Genomic DNA, 16973 nt, shown 5'->3' with positions numbered 1-16973 from the left:
TTTTTTTCAAGATAGATCTTCAGAGAAGAAGCTTGGTAACTAACTGAATCCAGAGAATGAACTGTTTGCAGAAAGATATCTAAACCTTTTCACTACAGGAAGATCCAGAATGAACCTTGAGGTGCGGTTGATTGAATTTATTTTGAATGTACATTCTTATGCCAAAGGGGACTGCCCCCTAATGGGGTTTTGTCAATGCACCCAGCAAAACATTGGTTTACTGTCTTTTGCTCTTCTCTATTCCCTCTAATCTACAACTATTGAAGGTTTCCTCTTAGTGGGTACATTTTGTATACACTTGCAGTTAGAATTTTTGGGGGTGCAGTATGCTTATGTTTACTGATCAATTGGGGAGACTAGTCCCCCAAACATCATCAGGGGGGATTGTGAATTTTAAAATCTCCATCTTGCTTGGTCTAGCACCCAAAATTGTGCACACCCACACTACATGGGCATGTGCTAGTCAATGACAAATCAGAAATAACTAACTGCCCACCTGGGCTGTCCTAAGACAAGCTTGAGCCACCATTGGCACTTGTGAGACATAGTAAGTGAGGTAAGGAAGAGCCTCTGGAATTCGCTCACTTCCTGTGGACAGGGCTAGATGGGAGTTTGTGATAGGAGGTTGAGGAGGGAGGAGGCCCACAGATTCCCTTCAGATCGGTCACGTGAGTCAAGGACTGATTTCTTCTGTACCTTGGCCCTTTGGGCCTAATCTCCCTCTGGTTTGGCCAGAAGGTCGAGTTAACCTTTTTCCTTTTCTCCTCCCTCCTTCTCTCCCTCTCCCTTTCTTACTCCCATTGTGATTAAACCACCATAAATTTCATTCTGACTTGACTGTTTCATTTTAGGAATTTCATAAGTAAATTCCTTGGCGACCATAAATTAATATTATAACAATCGTTAAAGGTGATATTTTCACCACAACATATGGTCAATTATGTGGATGGTTTTCCTAATATTAAACCATCCCTGCATTCCTGATATGAAGCCCATGGGATCAGAGTGAATGATGCTTGTGGTCGCTTGCGGGCTTCTTTTTAATGGTATTCTATTTCAGATTTTTGCATCTATATTCATGGAGATTGGTCTGTAGTCTTCTTTCTTGGTTCTTGGTCTGCTGCCTTTGGAATCATTACCATATGGGTATCATGAAAGGAACTTAGTAAAACTCCTTTGCTAAGAAAATACCCCCAGGGCCAGATGGATTCACAAGGGAATTCTATCAAGTGTTTAAAGAACAACCAATCCCAATACTATACAAATTATCTGACAAAATAAGTAAAGAAGTTTCACCCTTTCCCCTACTTGTCTCTGGGTCTTATCAAAATGGTTGCTGCTACCTTCTGAATACCAATCCTGATCTTCCCCACTGAGTACCCAAAGAATGAGGCAGGCCCATCCCCATTTCTGAAATTATGAATTCACAGTGGCCTGGGATGGAGGTCGTATCATCAGGCCTCTAACTAAGAGCTGGGGGGAGGGATAGTGAGCTGGTACAGGAGATGTGTGAAGGGAACATTTGGCTCAATGGTAAAATTGGGGATGGCGCCCTGAGGCTTTTGAGATGTGAATGTGTGGTGCAAAGACTGGATTTAGCTCTCCCCTAATTGTAACAATGAAGGTACTTGGCTCCTCCCTCATTTCGAAGATTAAATTGTAATGCCCTGTCGATTTTTAGATTTTAATGCTCAAAGTGTAGATCTACCCATTTCAACCACAAACGGTGTGAACTAACCACAAGAAGGTGTGAACACCCATTTCATACATTGAGTGGGAGGTGACCCACCTGTGAAAGAGTGGGCAGTCCTGGTGTGAATCAGCGGGATTGATTGGTAGACCTAAAATTAAGGGGAGGTGACACAAGAGAAAAAGGTGATTAAAGAGTGAAGAGACACACAGAGACAAGGATGACCAGTCAGTCACTTGGAGTTGAACTGAGGAAGAGTCACTCAGAGCTGGACTGGAAGACAGTCACTTGGACTTGGAGTAAAGACAATCACTCAGAGCTGGAGGGCAGAACGACACTAAAAAGGGTCACTTAATGATGGTCTGTAGAAACTGGAATCAGATACCAAATAATATGAATTTTAAGAATAATGATAATCCCAGAAATAACAGATATAACAATAATCATAATTATAATAAAAGTAATTACAGAAATAGTCATCCAAAGGAGGAAAATGAGAACACAGGACAAAATACCCAACACCAATATGTAAAAAGTGGAGCTCGTCCACACTATACTCAGGGTGAAAAAATCCCCCTCACTGTGGAGGATCCCAGAGAAATGCCCAAGAATCTTTATGAAGGGGTGAAGAGGAAGCAAGGGCCTTGGAATCAAAAAGTGAAACCTTTGATTTTCCAGATGCTGATATTTTAATGCTAATTATCCCCAAATATTCCCAAACACACAGTAATGAACCCCATGTAACCCTAAAAATGGAAAACTTGCACTATGATTGTCTTTTAGATACTGGGCATTTAGAATATTCCTAGAGACTAAACCAGATGCAAAACGAAACTATATTAGCTCTCTACATGTAGTAGGTATATCAGAAACACTTCAAAAGGGCCCCAGATTTTTTCCTCGAATGTTACCCACGGGACCCTTATCTTTAGAATATTCTTGTCCATTAATGTCTGGACCCCCCACAAATCTGCTGGGAAGAGATCTATTACATAAACTTAAAGCCAGAATAACTTGCACCCCAGATGGATCTATGTCATTAGAATTACCCGAGGAATCTTTAAATTTGCTCCCTGTACTTCTCTCAGAGAGACAGGAGGTAAGAGAGGCTCCCATATTGGAAATACCAGCTGATATACCTGAGTCTCTTTGGGCCACATTTCTTCCAATATAGGCCTACTTAAAGCAGCTGTTCCTGTTCAAATTAAGACAAGAGGTGAGCCAGCTTCTTCCATTCCTCAGTGCCCTCAATCAAAAGAGGCAATTGAGGGAATAACCCCAGTAATAAATTCCTTATTTGAGCAAGGAATACTTCCATGAAAATTGGATAATACACCCACTATACACATTAAAAAAAACAACAACAAATAAAGGTCCAGATTGAAAAGTCATATGTAGAATCATCCAAGAATTAAAGGCTGTAAATAATCATGGCATAATCAAAACATCCTGTGGTTTCAAACCCAAACACAATAATTTCCTCTATTCCCAGTACAGCTACTTACATTATTGTAATGGATTTGTGCTCAGCTTTTTTTTTTTTTTTGATACGTATTTATGAGGCTTCCAAGAATATATTTGCCTTTACCTGGAAAGTTTCTAAGGGGACCTGGTGTCATTTGGCACAAAAGAATGTGGAAAGCCCTATACTGTGTGCACAACTTTTGAGCCAACACAGATAATATGAAATTTCAAAACAGTTAATTAAATAACTGGATGATTTGCTCTTGACCTCACCAAATACCTCAGCATATCAAGACAATAATATTTTCTTTTAGAATTATGAAAAGAGGCCACAAACTCTGAAAGGCAAAGGTTCACTATTATCTCTCCAAAGTCGAATCTTTAGGGTTCATTTTAACTGCTGGTGTGCTTTATTTCTCGTAAGCACATTGAAAATATTCAAAAATTGAGTGCTCCCACCACTAAGAAACAGTTAAGAAAAATCTTAGGGGTGACAGGTTTTTGTAGACACGGATTCCCTGCTATGGGGAAATCACCAAACCCCTTATAGCATTAACAAAAGATTCAGCCTGAAGCACTTGGATTAAAGCCAGAACACCTGTCAAGTCCATGCAATATAAAACAGGCTATCCTGTCTGCCCCTGCTCTAGGCATCCCAGATTATTAAAAACAAAAACAAAATAATTTACTTTGTATGTGTATGAGCAGATAGGGGTGGCTTCAAGTATTTTAATTCTCTTTGGGACCAGTTCAGGGTCCAGTTGTTTATTATTTTGCCCAGCTGGACCCAATACCTTCAGGAGCACCACCATGCCTTAGAGGTATAGCTGACACAGCTTTTTTAGTAACGAAAGAGGCTGACTGAATATTGGGATGTCCATTAAAAATTGTGCCGACATGAAGAAGGACTGTTACTAAGGCCTAGAAAGGAAGCATTTTCAGATCAAAGACTCACAAGATATGGAGTAGCCTTAATGGACAACTAGAATATCACTTTAAAACACTATATAACACTTAATCCTGCCACCTTGCTTCCTGATTAACCAGTTTCAAGAGAACCATTGCACAGTTGTGAATCTGTAGCGTCTATGGCTGAAAAGCCTCAAGATAATCTCTTGGACACTCCTTTCGACAACCCAGATCTAGTCTTATTCACTGATGGTTATTCTTCCATGAGGGATGGTATACACTGGAACTGCAGCAGTGACAGAATTTGCAACTGTGTAGGCAGCTTCATTGCCCTTAAATATAAGTGCTCAAGGTGCAGAACTTATGGCCCTAAAACATTCCTGTAAAAATCCCAAAGAAAAAAGGGCAATAATTTATGTGGATTCTAGGTACCCATTTGGAATTTGTCATGCAGTGGCTATGTTATGGCCTCAGAGAAGATTTTTAACCTCAGCTGGAAAATAAATAGTAAATAAAGAAATAATTAATGAAGTTCTTTCTGCTCTCCAGCAACCCAAAGTCCTAGTCATAGGTCATTGCTCTGCCCGTACAATTGGAACTGACCCTGTATATAGAGGGAACCAACCACCAGGTAGATACTGCTGAAAAACTAACTGCCTTAGAAGGACCTGAATTAATTTTAACTTTGGCAACAAGTAACAAATTAGATTTCCCTTTCCTATAATGAAAAGGAAGTAAGTAAATAGAAACAAAATTTTAAACCAAAACTGACTAATGGAATATGTGTGTTATCTGAAGGAATATTCCTGCTCCCTAGAAGTTTTTATTAATAAATTTGCTAATCCATGCATGCAATCGGTCACTTCTTTATCCAGGGCAATGTACAATCTGTTAGGAGAGTATGGATATCCCCTGGTATAACTACTATAGTCTCTCAAGTTATACAGTCTGCCCCAGCTGCCAAACCTATAGTCAACACAACATTCATGGGACACCTTTTGGTGGGCATTGTGAGGACTGGATTAGCTATCTCCTGATTGTAACAATGAAGGCACTTAGCTCTTTCTTTATTGTGAAGATAAAATTGTGAGCTACAATCTATTTTTAGATTTTAACTACAAAAAGGTGTTAAGTAACTACAAAAGGTGAACTTAACAAAAGAGGATTTAAGTAACCCATGGATAAAATCTAACCAACGAAGGTAAGAACTAAAGAGTTATCAGTCCTGGAGAAAAGCTTCTGCTGTGATTGATAGATGTGAAAAGTTAGAGGAGGTGACACAAGAGAGAAAGGTCTTTAAATAGAGGGAAAAAAAAGACTGAAGAAGACAGTCACCCCAGCTTGAAGTGAAGGATGGAGGAATGACAAGAAGACCAACACCCAAACCTCTTTTAGACTGTTACCGTTGGTGAGTAAAAAGCTGACTTAGTGACCTCGCTTTTCAGGAGGTGTGAAGCCTCCAGGTAAGGCCCATCTTCTTTAGACTCTCTTCCCCTGGGTAAGGCTTAGAAATTCTAATTGTTATCAGAAGCCAGAGGTTTCTTTCTCTCTCATGCCTTAACATCTTCCTTCTACTGTAAATATTGTGAATAAACTGCCATAATTCCATTTACTTTAGAAATTCATTTTGGGATTGAGAAATTAAATCCCTGGTTACTACATGATTAATATATTCAGAGTCCGACCACAAATTATTTTAACAGCATCCTCTGGTTTACATGACTTTTAAGAACCTGCAAATTGATTTTATCACTTTGCCTAAGGCCAGACAGTATACATTTTGTCTAGTTATGGTGGATCAAATGGTCAGATGGCTGGAAGTATTTCCTACTGCCTGAGCCACCATGGCTTTTGTTGCCAAGGTGCTCTGAAGAGATTATTCCTCAATTTGGCCTGCCTGCACAGATTGATTCAGACATGGGGAGTCATTTCACCAATTCAGTTTGATCCCAGGAATATTCTTGTCTAGGGATAACTCCCAAATTCCATGTATCATATCATCCCCAGAGCTCAGGCCACGTTGAAAGAATGAACAAAGAGCTTAAAACTATGATTGGAAAATTATGCACCGAGACATTTTAAAAAGCCTGAAATTCTCCCTCTAGACCTATTTTGTTTTAGAAGCAGGCCCAGGGGAGATCTACACCCCACCATTTGAGATGCATTTTGGACACCCCCTATACAGGCCAAGTCTTTTAGGCTTTTTAGTCCTGCATATACATCACTATTAGGGGGAGATACTTCTACTTCCGATATAAAGGAATTGCAGAACAAATTGTGAGAGCTCCATCAATCCGTAGCTGCAGTACAAGGAGGAACAATAGACTCTTCACTTCAAGACTGGAACCCAGGAGACAAGTTATATATGAAGAATTTCCAGTGCACAGGAAGGTGCATTTGAAATATTGTTAAGGACTCCCAACAGTTATAAAAATTGGAGAAAAGGAATCTTGGATTCATTGCTCACTTACCTTCTATTGAAACAGATTGACTATATTCTGTCAACAGCATTGGAGATCCATGGGCAAGTGGAGACTGCTTTTGGAAATACATTGAATTCCTGAAATTTTGTTCTATTATTGCTTTTTCTTTTAATAGAATCTTTAGATTTTTCTTATTTCTTTTATTTAAAGTACATATAATCAATATTAATCTTTTTCTGATTTTGCAGTTAAAAAAACCTAAAATATCTGTGTCATACCATTAATGCATACCCAAGAGCTTTAGACTATGATAACCTGCCATTTAATGATGAATATTATGGGACTATGATTAATGACTATGCCTGGTTCCAGGAGAAGTTAAAAAAAGAGCCATTAAACAGAATCAAAAAGCACAAAGTCAAGGAGACCAAACAATCACAGTGGGATTGATGACATTCTTTGCCAAGAGGACTTGAACTTCTTTGGGGTTCAAGATTAAGATATACATCAGACACAAGTCTTCCCTTGTGCCACATTCTGACAAGCAGCTCACCTTGGTGGCAATTCCTGGCTTCCCTCTCCTTGTAGGAAAAAGGATAATCCAGGCAGGGAATGCTATTTCCCATTTGCTGCTGAAATCTAGTGCTTTGTAATCTCTTAATATGGAAACTGTAGTCCTGGCTGCTAATGGTCAAGTGCAATATTACTGCATTTTGTGATACAGACTTGTAGGACCAAAATTACTTTAATTGGACCATAATACAAAGTTCTATTACAAATTCATTACATAGTAAGAAAATTTTATATACGTAGATTTTTTTATATTTTGATTCCTAGTTTGAATTCTCTTTCTGCAAAAAATTTTTCTACGGGTTTTTCTTTTCATGTTTTTGGCTTTTCTTTTGATAAAATGACTCATAAAAAACCATAACTGAACCATGTGTCCTGAATTGATTCTGGTATTGGTCAACACCCTCATCAGCAAGATAGTATTTTTCATAAAACCTACAATTTAAAATTGTTTGGGAAAATTTTCAGGAAAAGAACCTAATTCCTTGATTCCAGAAAATGAACTGTTTGGAGAAAGATGACTGCAGAGACCTACACTACATCAAAAAGACCCAGAATAAACATTGGGGTGCAATTTATTGAACTGAAGGGTGTTGAACACATTTTTTAATATACACTCTTATGCCAAAGGGGACTTCCCCCTACTGACTTTTTGTCAATATGACTAGAAAACACTGGTTTTACTCTCCCTATTTTCCGTTTATCTCTATTTTAGTTTCCTTTTAGAAGGCTCAATATTGTATACACTGCTAGTTAGAAGATTTTTAGAGGTATAAGCTGTTTATGTTAATCATTTAGGGAGACTAGTCTCCTAAAAGTTCACAAGGTGAATTGTGAAGAGGGGATTAGCTATCCCAGGCTTATTTTATTGTTAATCACAGAGGTGCATACATGCCTTTTTACCTTTAAGTAGAGGAAATCTGTGACCCACCTGTGCTAAAGTGGGTGATGAATCAGAAATGACTGACTGTCATCTGGGCAGTCCTAAGCAAAGCTAAAGGTTCAACTGGAACACATAAAGTAGAAGGAATGCACAGGAAGAAACTCAAAGAAATGTCATTAAAAGCAGTTGCAGCTTTCTATGAGTAGTTCTTTGGAGTTTGGAGTTCAAGCTAGAGGCTGGTGAAAGGATCTGCCTTGTGGACCTGAGATTGACATTGTTGAGGCAGCACTTGAACATTCCCTTGGGAATAAAGAGTGGATACGTGAAAAGGCTGACTCCTTTTCCTGGTTTTCCGGAGCAACAACCCTCTGGAAAGACCTCCATCTTGGAAAAGGCTTCATTGATAGAGCCTTTGTTTTGTTCAACACCAGCCCTTCGCTGAAGGTTGAAGGCCCTCCAGTTGAGGACTAATTAGCCCATCCTGAGTAAAACCAGGACTGGGGCAAATAGTCAACCTCGTTAAGCTAGATTTCTTACTCTGACCTTTCTCATTTCTCTACTTTTATTCTATCCTTTTGTAAATAAACTACTATAAAACCTAATTTTAAATTGAGACTTATTAATTTTAGAAGACCACATTTTTATATATTTTATGGTTTTCTTAATTTATTTAATATTTATGTATTTTAATATTTTGAATCTTTACATTAATCTTAGGAGTCTCTATGACAGAACAGAGTAAACTGTCTGATTCTGAGCAAGTTGAGAGCTCCAAGTATTGAATGCCTGGTTTCTGAGGTATATACTATAAGAGGAAAGATTATGAGACTGGCTCTAACATCACCTTGTTTAATCTAAGGTATTAAGGGGGAATGAAAAAAGAGGAGAGAGATACTTTCCTCATTACTCCATTTAGCTTGTTATTCTGTGGATACCATTAAGGTGCCCTAAACATGCTCAAAGGAAAGTTTATCCAGGAACAAAACTAAAAGCTTGGATATCTTCCATTGCCTGAATTGATCAAACAATTTCTCAGCCCACTAATGCACAAATTTCACCTAAGGAGTCAACCATGGCTTTCTATTTTGACTTGGCCACCCAGGTGGACAGTCCAGTGGGACCGATGAACTGGATATCACTCTGCAATCATCTCATGATTGTTCTATTGCTGCCACTCCACCTTAACTCTGATTTCCATCACATAATCCTCGCCTAATTCAAGTTTAGACTCACACTAGGAATACTACCCCGGAAATGGGGAGTATAAATTGCTTTCACACAATAGAAAGAGGTCTGATTGCATGTATTTCCAAATTGCTTGAATTAACAAGGTTTCTCCCCAGTGTGTAGCCTCTGATGTACGGCAAGAGCAGAGCTCTGAGTGAATGTCTTTCCACATTGCTTGCACTCGTAAGGTTTCTCCCCAGTGTGGGTCCTCTGATGATAAGCAAGACCAGAGCTATGACTGAATGTCCTTTGACATTGTTTGCACTCGTAAGGTTTTTCCCCAGTGTGTATTCTCTGATGATAAGCTAGACCTGACGAATAAGTAAAAGGCTTTCCACATTGCTTGCAATCATAAGGTTTCTCTCCTGTGTGCAGCCTCTGATGTACGGCAAGACCAGAGCTCTGAGTGAATGTCTTTCCACATTGCTTGCACTCATAAGGTTTCTCCCCAGTGTGCATCCTCTGATGACAAGCTAGACCTGACCACTGAGTGAATGCCTTTCCACATTGCTTGCATTCATAAGGTTTCTCCCCAGTGTGCAGTCTCTGATGAGAAGCAAGATCAGAGGTCCTCCTGAATGTCTTTCCACATTGCTTGCACTGATAAGGTTTCTCCCCAGTGTGCAGCCTCTGATGAGAAGCTAGACTAGAGCTCCGAGTGAATGTTTTTCCACATTGCTTACATTCATAGGGTTTCTCCCCAGTGTGGGTCCTCTGATGCATAGCAAGAACCCAGCTCCGCCTAAATGTCTTTCCACATTGCTTGCATCCATGAGGTTTCTCCCGACTGTGAACCCTCTGATGAGAAGCAAGATAAGAGCTCTGATTGAATGTCTTTCCACATTGCTTGCACTCATAAGGTTTCTCCCCAGTGTGCAGCCTCTGATGTAAGGCAAGACCAGAGCTATGACTGAATCTCTTTCCACACTGCTTGCACTCATAAGGTTTCTCCCGACTGTGAACCCTCTGATGAGAAGCAAGATGAGAGCTCTGAGTGAATGCCTTTCCACATTGCTTGCATTCATAAGGTTTCACCCAAGTGTGCAGCCTCTGATGTACACCAAGATCAGAGCTCTGCCTGAATGTCTTTCCACATTGCTTGCACTCATAAGGTTTCTCCCCAGTGTGCATCCTCTCATGATAAACTAGACCTGACCTCTTAGTAAAAGTTTTTCCACACTGCTTGCATGTATGAGGTTTCTCCCCAATGTGCTTCCTCTGATGATTAACGGGACCAGAGCTATGACTGAATGTCTTTCCATATTGCTTGCATTCATAAGGTTTCTCCCCAGTGTGCATCCTCTGATGTCCAAAGAGACTGGCCCTGTGCATAACAGTTTCTCTGCACTGATTGCTTTCAATAGATTTTTCCTCAGTGTACATTGTTTGATATTCATTATGGGATGAATTTTGAGGTGCAACACAGAATTCCCTGGAAGCAACGTTATCAAGGCCATCACTCATGAATCTTTGTAGGTCCATTTCATCCAAAGGAAGGCTTCCTTCTGTTGGATTCACCTTCATTTCAGATCTGATCTCTCCTAAAGGAAACAGTAAAACACATGTAGTGACATATACACCTATAAAGCGATCTCCTTTCCTTCATCGTCAGAACATAAACTGCTTTATATCCTCACAAGAAGTCTTCAAACTTAAACAGGCACAATCCATCCTTTGAAAAATGCCATTACCTCAAAGCTAAAAATCAATTTAAATAACAAAGAGCCTCCCATGTGATCTCATTGGCTCTTCATAACAAACCTGGAATTTTGGACAGAGTAGCTTTATTACACTCCTAACGTAGACCATTATGTAAGAAAGGCTGAATGAGTGACTTAATCCAAAATCTTGGCAGCTGAGCCCAAATCTTCCGACTAGGCGTGCTTTCTACAATACTAGACAATTCATTGTCAATCGTTTACCTTTCATTGTCACTGTCTATATATTATGTACTCTATAGCTATGACACCACTGTATGCATGTAGACTAAATGCTCAAATTATTTTATCATTTTGCGTTTCTGTAAGCATTAAGAAATTCCCTTCATTCAATTGGGGAATGGCTAAACAAATTGTGGTATATGTTGGTGATGGAATACTATTGTGCTGAAAGGAATAATAAAGTGGAGGAGTTCCATGGAGACTGGAACAACCTCCAGGAAGTGATGCAGAGCGAGAGGAGCAGAACCAGGAGAACATTGTACACAGAGACAAACACACTGTGGTATAATCGAAGGTGATGGACTTCTCCATTAGTGGCGGTGTAATGTCCCTGAACAATCTGCAGGGATCTAGGAGAAAAAACACTATCCATAAGCAGAGGACAAACTATGGGAGTGGAAACACCGAGGAAAAGCAAATGCCTGAATACAGCGGTTGAGGGGACATGACAGAGGAGAGACTCTAAATGAACACTCTAATGCAAATATTATCAACATAGCAATGGGTTCAAATCAAGAAAACATGTAATGCCCAGTGGATTTACACATTGGCTATGGGGGGTGGCGGGGGTGGGGGGAGGAAAAGAAAATGATCTATGTCTTAAAGACATAATACTTGGAAATGATCAAATAAAATATAATTAAAAAAACAACAACAACAAAAAAGAAATTCCCTTCATTATTGTTTTGAATCTTACTTTTTGGTCCAGTATCTGAGATCAGATGAGGAAATTTAGCACCCTTTTTTTGCATTCATACAAGGCATAAAAGGATTTTGTTGTTCCCTACTCCTTGAAAGCAGCCATTACTTTTCTTTAGATGCCTCTTTTCACTTAAAATCCTTCTATTACATGATTTCAACAAAAATATGGTAGTTTCCATATTTAAAAATGTCTCATACAGTATGATCCTTTTGTAAGAACCTTTTGTAAGGAAATGAGCAGGAAATCTTGTACAATTCTCTTCTTATTTCCTACTTTATACAGATGCTGGCATTTTCATATTCTTAAAAATCACAATACAAGTGGTGATGCATTCTCCCTGTATCTCAGAAACTTGCTATGAATTTTAAAGGTGGGCAAGTCAAAGAAGCTCTTTGGGTCTCAGGCTCCTCAATTATAACATGGACATAATAAGATCAAGTGACTCCTAGGGATCCTATGAGGATCTAATGAGAAAATATTTATAAAGTGTAAGACACATAACGGGGGCCATATGTAAATGGTAATGTTTATTTTCTCATTAGAATTTTGATTTGTTTTCCCTTTGATTGCTTTTCTCCTTACATTGTCATTCTCTTTAATCCTCTAGTTCCTGATTTCACTGCTGAATTAAATGCATTTCCTTTCCCCAACACTCTTTTCTACCTGGATCATTTCAGGGTGAGATGGAGGATCTGTTGCTTCTTTCTAAACCACCTCCATGTCTGGGTTCTACATTATGAGCTCCACAAAAGCCCAGACTAATGTTTCCCTCTCTTTGTGTGAAAAGGAATTCTTTACTCTATTATCAATCCTGAGTTAACACTAACTCCTATGGCCCCTATGAAGAGAGGAAGGGACAAGAAGTCACTATAAAAGCAAGCCCCAAACTGAACTCCATTGGAGGAGAATGTCTTAGAAGAGACTGTTTTGGAGAAGATAGTCTTCTGGAGATAGTCTTCAAAGGAGATTCACTGGAGACTACAGCTTGGATTATGGGCTCCAAGCTCAGTTTCTACTGAAACTGACTCTTGGATTACTTCATTGGGTGACTAAAAGGCTGACCCCTTCCCAAACTTCTGGAGAGATTAACTTCCATCTTGGGAGGAGGCTGTGGTGGTTACTCACCACTGGCGCTCCTGGCTGAGGACTAGTACACGTATTTTCTCTAACCTCTATCATATTTCTATTCTTTATTATAGTTTTCTCTCCATTTGGAAGTATTTATAAATAAAGGTTCTGACTCAAGATATAACTACTGGTGACCACATAATTTTGTATAATCATCGTCCCCACATGAATTTAACCTTTACATTTGTATGCTCAGGGCTTAAAGATGTTCCTAGAACATATTTATTATTTAATACATGTTTACTGATTGGGCCCAGGGATTATATCAGGCCCAACTTCTACCAGGATCCTTGCATTCTGGTCTCTGGTCTAGAAGGCAAAAAGCATACTCTGGCCTCATCTGTGTTTCTTTCTCTCTCTTGCCCTTATTTCTCAGCTGTTGACAGTAACTGTATTTGAACTAGAGCAGACCCAATCCTGAAGATCTCAGAGGCTTCTCTCTCTAGGCTCTCATCTTCTTAAAGTGAGGTGCTGTGGTCACCTAATTGTCCAAGAACAGGGCAAAGACTGAGCCCCAGAGATCTGATGATTTAAAGAAAGCTTAGCCTTCGATGGATTCCAAGGAAGGCAGCAGTCTGCACTCCCGCTCATGGACTGCAGGTCAAAGGAGAGAAGAAAATCTGGGAACCAGCTGCCTGGCTCCATCCTACATTGAGGCTCTGACCTCATCATGATCCTCACCTTGGCAAGGCAATCCTGTAACATCTCCCTGATAGATTCCCTTTGCCATCTAGCACAGCAGCCTTCCAAATATTTCTCCGGTCTTCAGCTCTCTTCTATGGCTTCTGCTGACCCCTACCTCACCTTCTCAGCTCAGAACTTGGCCTCATATTTCACCGAAAAAAAGGTGAACTTTCTGCAAAATTCTCTCCTCCTCCCCATCTCACCCAGCTAAACTGCCTCCTTTTCCTCTCTGGACTCAGAATCACAGGAAAAGTCATTCTTCTCCTAGCTAAGGAAAATCTCTTTCCTTGGGCAAAGAAGTCCATCCCATCTCTCATCTATGCCTGTCTATTCCTCCCTGAAGGGCTCGCACTGTTCTTTCATCTTCAGCCATAGCGACACTAATGAGCTAATGACTCCTTACCCACAGAGAGCAGGTTCCGGGCATTCTCCAGCATCACCTCCTTGTACAGCTCCTTCTGGGGAGGGGACAAGAGGCGCCACTCCTCCCGCGTGAAGTCCACAGCCACATCCTGGAACGTCACCACCTCCTAGAGCAGCCCAAGAGAGAGCACAGAGGGCTGAAATCTACATCAGAATAAAGAGCCCACCTCTGGTCAGTTACAGGAGGAAACTGACACACAGAGAAGGGAGGGGCCCAAAGTCCCGCCCATTGTCAGTGTCAGAGCCAGCAGTAGAAGCTGAGTCTGTAAGAGCCCAAAGGAAGTTTGAAAAAAGCAGTTCTGTGATGCTCTGGAAGGAAGCCGAGGAGTTTCCATCCTATTAAGGGAAACCTCTAGGGGACCTCCAGGGCAGCTTGGATCCCAAGGGCCCCACTGATGGGATGTAGGAGTCAGTCACGTGTCTGTGGCCCTGTTCTGTGTCCCGGGGCAGCCAGCTCCAGTGTGAGTCTTCACCGTGCCAGAGCCTGAGCCTCTCTGCCTCTCTCTTTACTAATAAATGTTCATCTACCTGGTAATGAGCCCCTGGATCAGTCTTTACTCCTGACACTGTGGAAGGCACCAGAAAGGAGAGAAGGTGCTCCACAGGGCTCGGGGACTCAGGATGCAGCCCAGGCGACCCATCCTCGGAGAAGGCTGAGCTGATCTCGGATCATTTACTTATTGATCCTATTTACTAGGAACTTGTTTTTGTCTGGTAACTGTGTGAGTCCTGCTTCTCTGCCTCCTGCCTCAGCTCCACACTCAGCCAGCCTGTAATAGGTGAAGCTCAGAATGCAGCTCTTGGGCACTTCCATCGCAGTTCTAGCCTCATTTCGAAGCATTAGCTGACCTTGGAAGATTCAGGCGAGCCCCAGGGAGTCAGCTCTAGTCTTTCTACACCCCCATCCCATCTCAGACATGTCTGGTTGCTGCCCAAAGTCGGGTCCTGACCTCGCACTGGACTCACATAAGAATCTCTTCTTAGTCTGAGGAGGAAGAGAGGGGTGAGGCATTGCTGCTGTGATTTTTAATTCTCCATCTTGCTTGGTCTAGCACCCAAAATTGTGCACACCCACGCTATACGGGCATGTGCTAGGCAATGGTAAATCAGAAATAACTGACTGCCCACCTGAGCTGTCCTAAGCCAAGCTTGAGCCACGATTGGCACTTCTGAGGCACAGGAAGTGAGATAGGGAACAGCATTTGCAGTTCTCTCACTTCCTGTGGACAGGGCTGGGCACCAGTTTGTTCTAGGAACTTGAGCAGGGAGGAGAGCCGCAGACAGCTTTCCTTCAGATCGGTCACGTGAGTCAAGGGACTAATTCTCTTCTCTATCTTGGCCTTCCAGGCCTAAACACCCTCTGGCTCTTCCAGAAGGTTCAGTTAACCCTTTTTCTTTTCCCCTTCTTTCCTTCTCTCCCTCTCCTTCTTTCTCACACCCGTGGTAATTAAACCACCATAAAACTCCATTCTCACTTGAGTGTTTCATTTAGGAATTTCATAAGTGAATTCCTTGGTGACTTTAAATTAATATTAATCTTTAAAAGTGATTTTAATACCACACTGGCCTCTTATCATTATTCCAATCAATCACAGTGTCCCTGATTATCCCAGCTGTATGACCAATGGTGACCCTCTATCTTAGGATAGATATCACTTACTTTGACTTTTTCTTCTGTGAAGATTAAATTGAACTCTCCCCCAATGGTGAAAATTAAATTAACTCCCCTGCCCATTTGTAGATCGAATCACCAATAGTGTAACCATCCCACTTAATCATTTAGTGGGAAGGTTTGTGACCCACATGTGCAATAGAGGGTGACGAATCAGAATTAAGCTGACTGCCCCATGGCAGACCTAAAGCAAAGCTTCAATTGTGATTGGTAGACATAAAATTAGGCAAAGACACAGGAAGTGACCCAAAAGAAAGTGTCTTTCCTGTAGGGCGTGGGAGAATAGTCTGAGATCTTCAGAGGGGTGAACCTGGACTTTGGCTTCATCTGGAGTTCTGTGTTTGGGTTGGAGACTGGAGAAGAATCTGCTGACTGGACCTGAGACCCTGTTCCTGGTGAGACTGTTCTTATATCTCTTCCTTTGGACTGACACGTGGTGAGTGAAAAAGCTGACTCCTTTCCTGGGTTTTTCGGAAGAGACCAGCCTCAGGAGAGACCTACCTCGTCACATCCCCAGGTCTTCAACTACAAGGGTCAATGCCTCTTCCCAAAGCACTAACTCTCCTTGCCCAGGTGGAGCCAGAGGCCAGGAGTAAATTACTTAGTGCTTGGGCTAGAGATCTTACCTTATTCTCTGTCTGATTTTACTTCACTCTTTCTATACTTTGTAAATAAACTATAAATAAAGCTCTAATAAGTTGAACTCTGGCGACCCTATTTTAAATATAATCCACTCCAACCTTCTTATAAATTAACCCCTTTTCAACCCTTACAGTTCTGTGCTCCCCCAAACCTATCAAAGAGATCAAGCCTTCTGCTTAGGGCAGCGATGGACAACTTTTTGAGCTTGGCTTGTCAACATTTGCCAAAAAAACAAAGATAACTCGGGTGGTGTCACGTCAAGAAAAAAACGTCCTTCTCAACAATACTTCTCTATATGGAACTGGACGCACTCGCGTGTCATGGAAAATACCTATGAGTTTCAGTGCTGACACCCGTGTCACAGGTTCACCATCATGGTCTTAGGGTTTGGAGTATTAACAGAGACAAGGCACTGACTCCTTTTATTGACAGACATTATTCCTCTCCTTATCTTCCTTGGAGAGCTGACTCAGTTTACCCTTTGGTTAAATTTCACTCTCAACATCTGCAAATGTGAGATTCACAATGTTGGGCAGAACAGTAAATGTTCACTAATGAAGAGGAATCTGCAGTATTTTAAGGAAAAGGGCCCAAAGGGAAGGGATCCTTTGCTTC

The 16973-nt window shown here is 41.0% G+C and overlaps 1 protein-coding gene across 2 annotated transcripts in view; it reads right to left on the bottom strand.

Annotated features, from left to right (window-relative positions):
- Positions 1-7213: 7213 nt before the first annotated feature.
- Positions 7214-16973, bottom strand: part of LOC100617800 (zinc finger protein 420-like) — an 86208-nt gene continuing 76448 nt past the window's right edge. For both annotated transcript variants that reach the window (XM_056825132.1, XM_056825137.1), the window contains 2 exons: positions 14025-14151; positions 7214-10707 (listed from right to left, as the gene is read on the bottom strand). In XM_056825132.1, the coding sequence (XP_056681110.1) occupies positions 9263-10707; positions 14025-14151 (1572 nt within the window). In that variant the 3' untranslated portion in view covers positions 7214-9262. The remainder of the gene's footprint in view (positions 10708-14024; positions 14152-16973) is intronic.

Source organism: Monodelphis domestica, chromosome 1 (assembly GCF_027887165.1).
Source record: "Monodelphis domestica isolate mMonDom1 chromosome 1, mMonDom1.pri, whole genome shotgun sequence".
NCBI lineage: Eukaryota > Metazoa > Chordata > Mammalia > Didelphimorphia > Didelphidae > Monodelphis > Monodelphis domestica.
The sequence above is the reverse complement of the archived record's forward strand: the minus strand, read 5'-3'. Positions and strand labels throughout refer to the sequence as shown.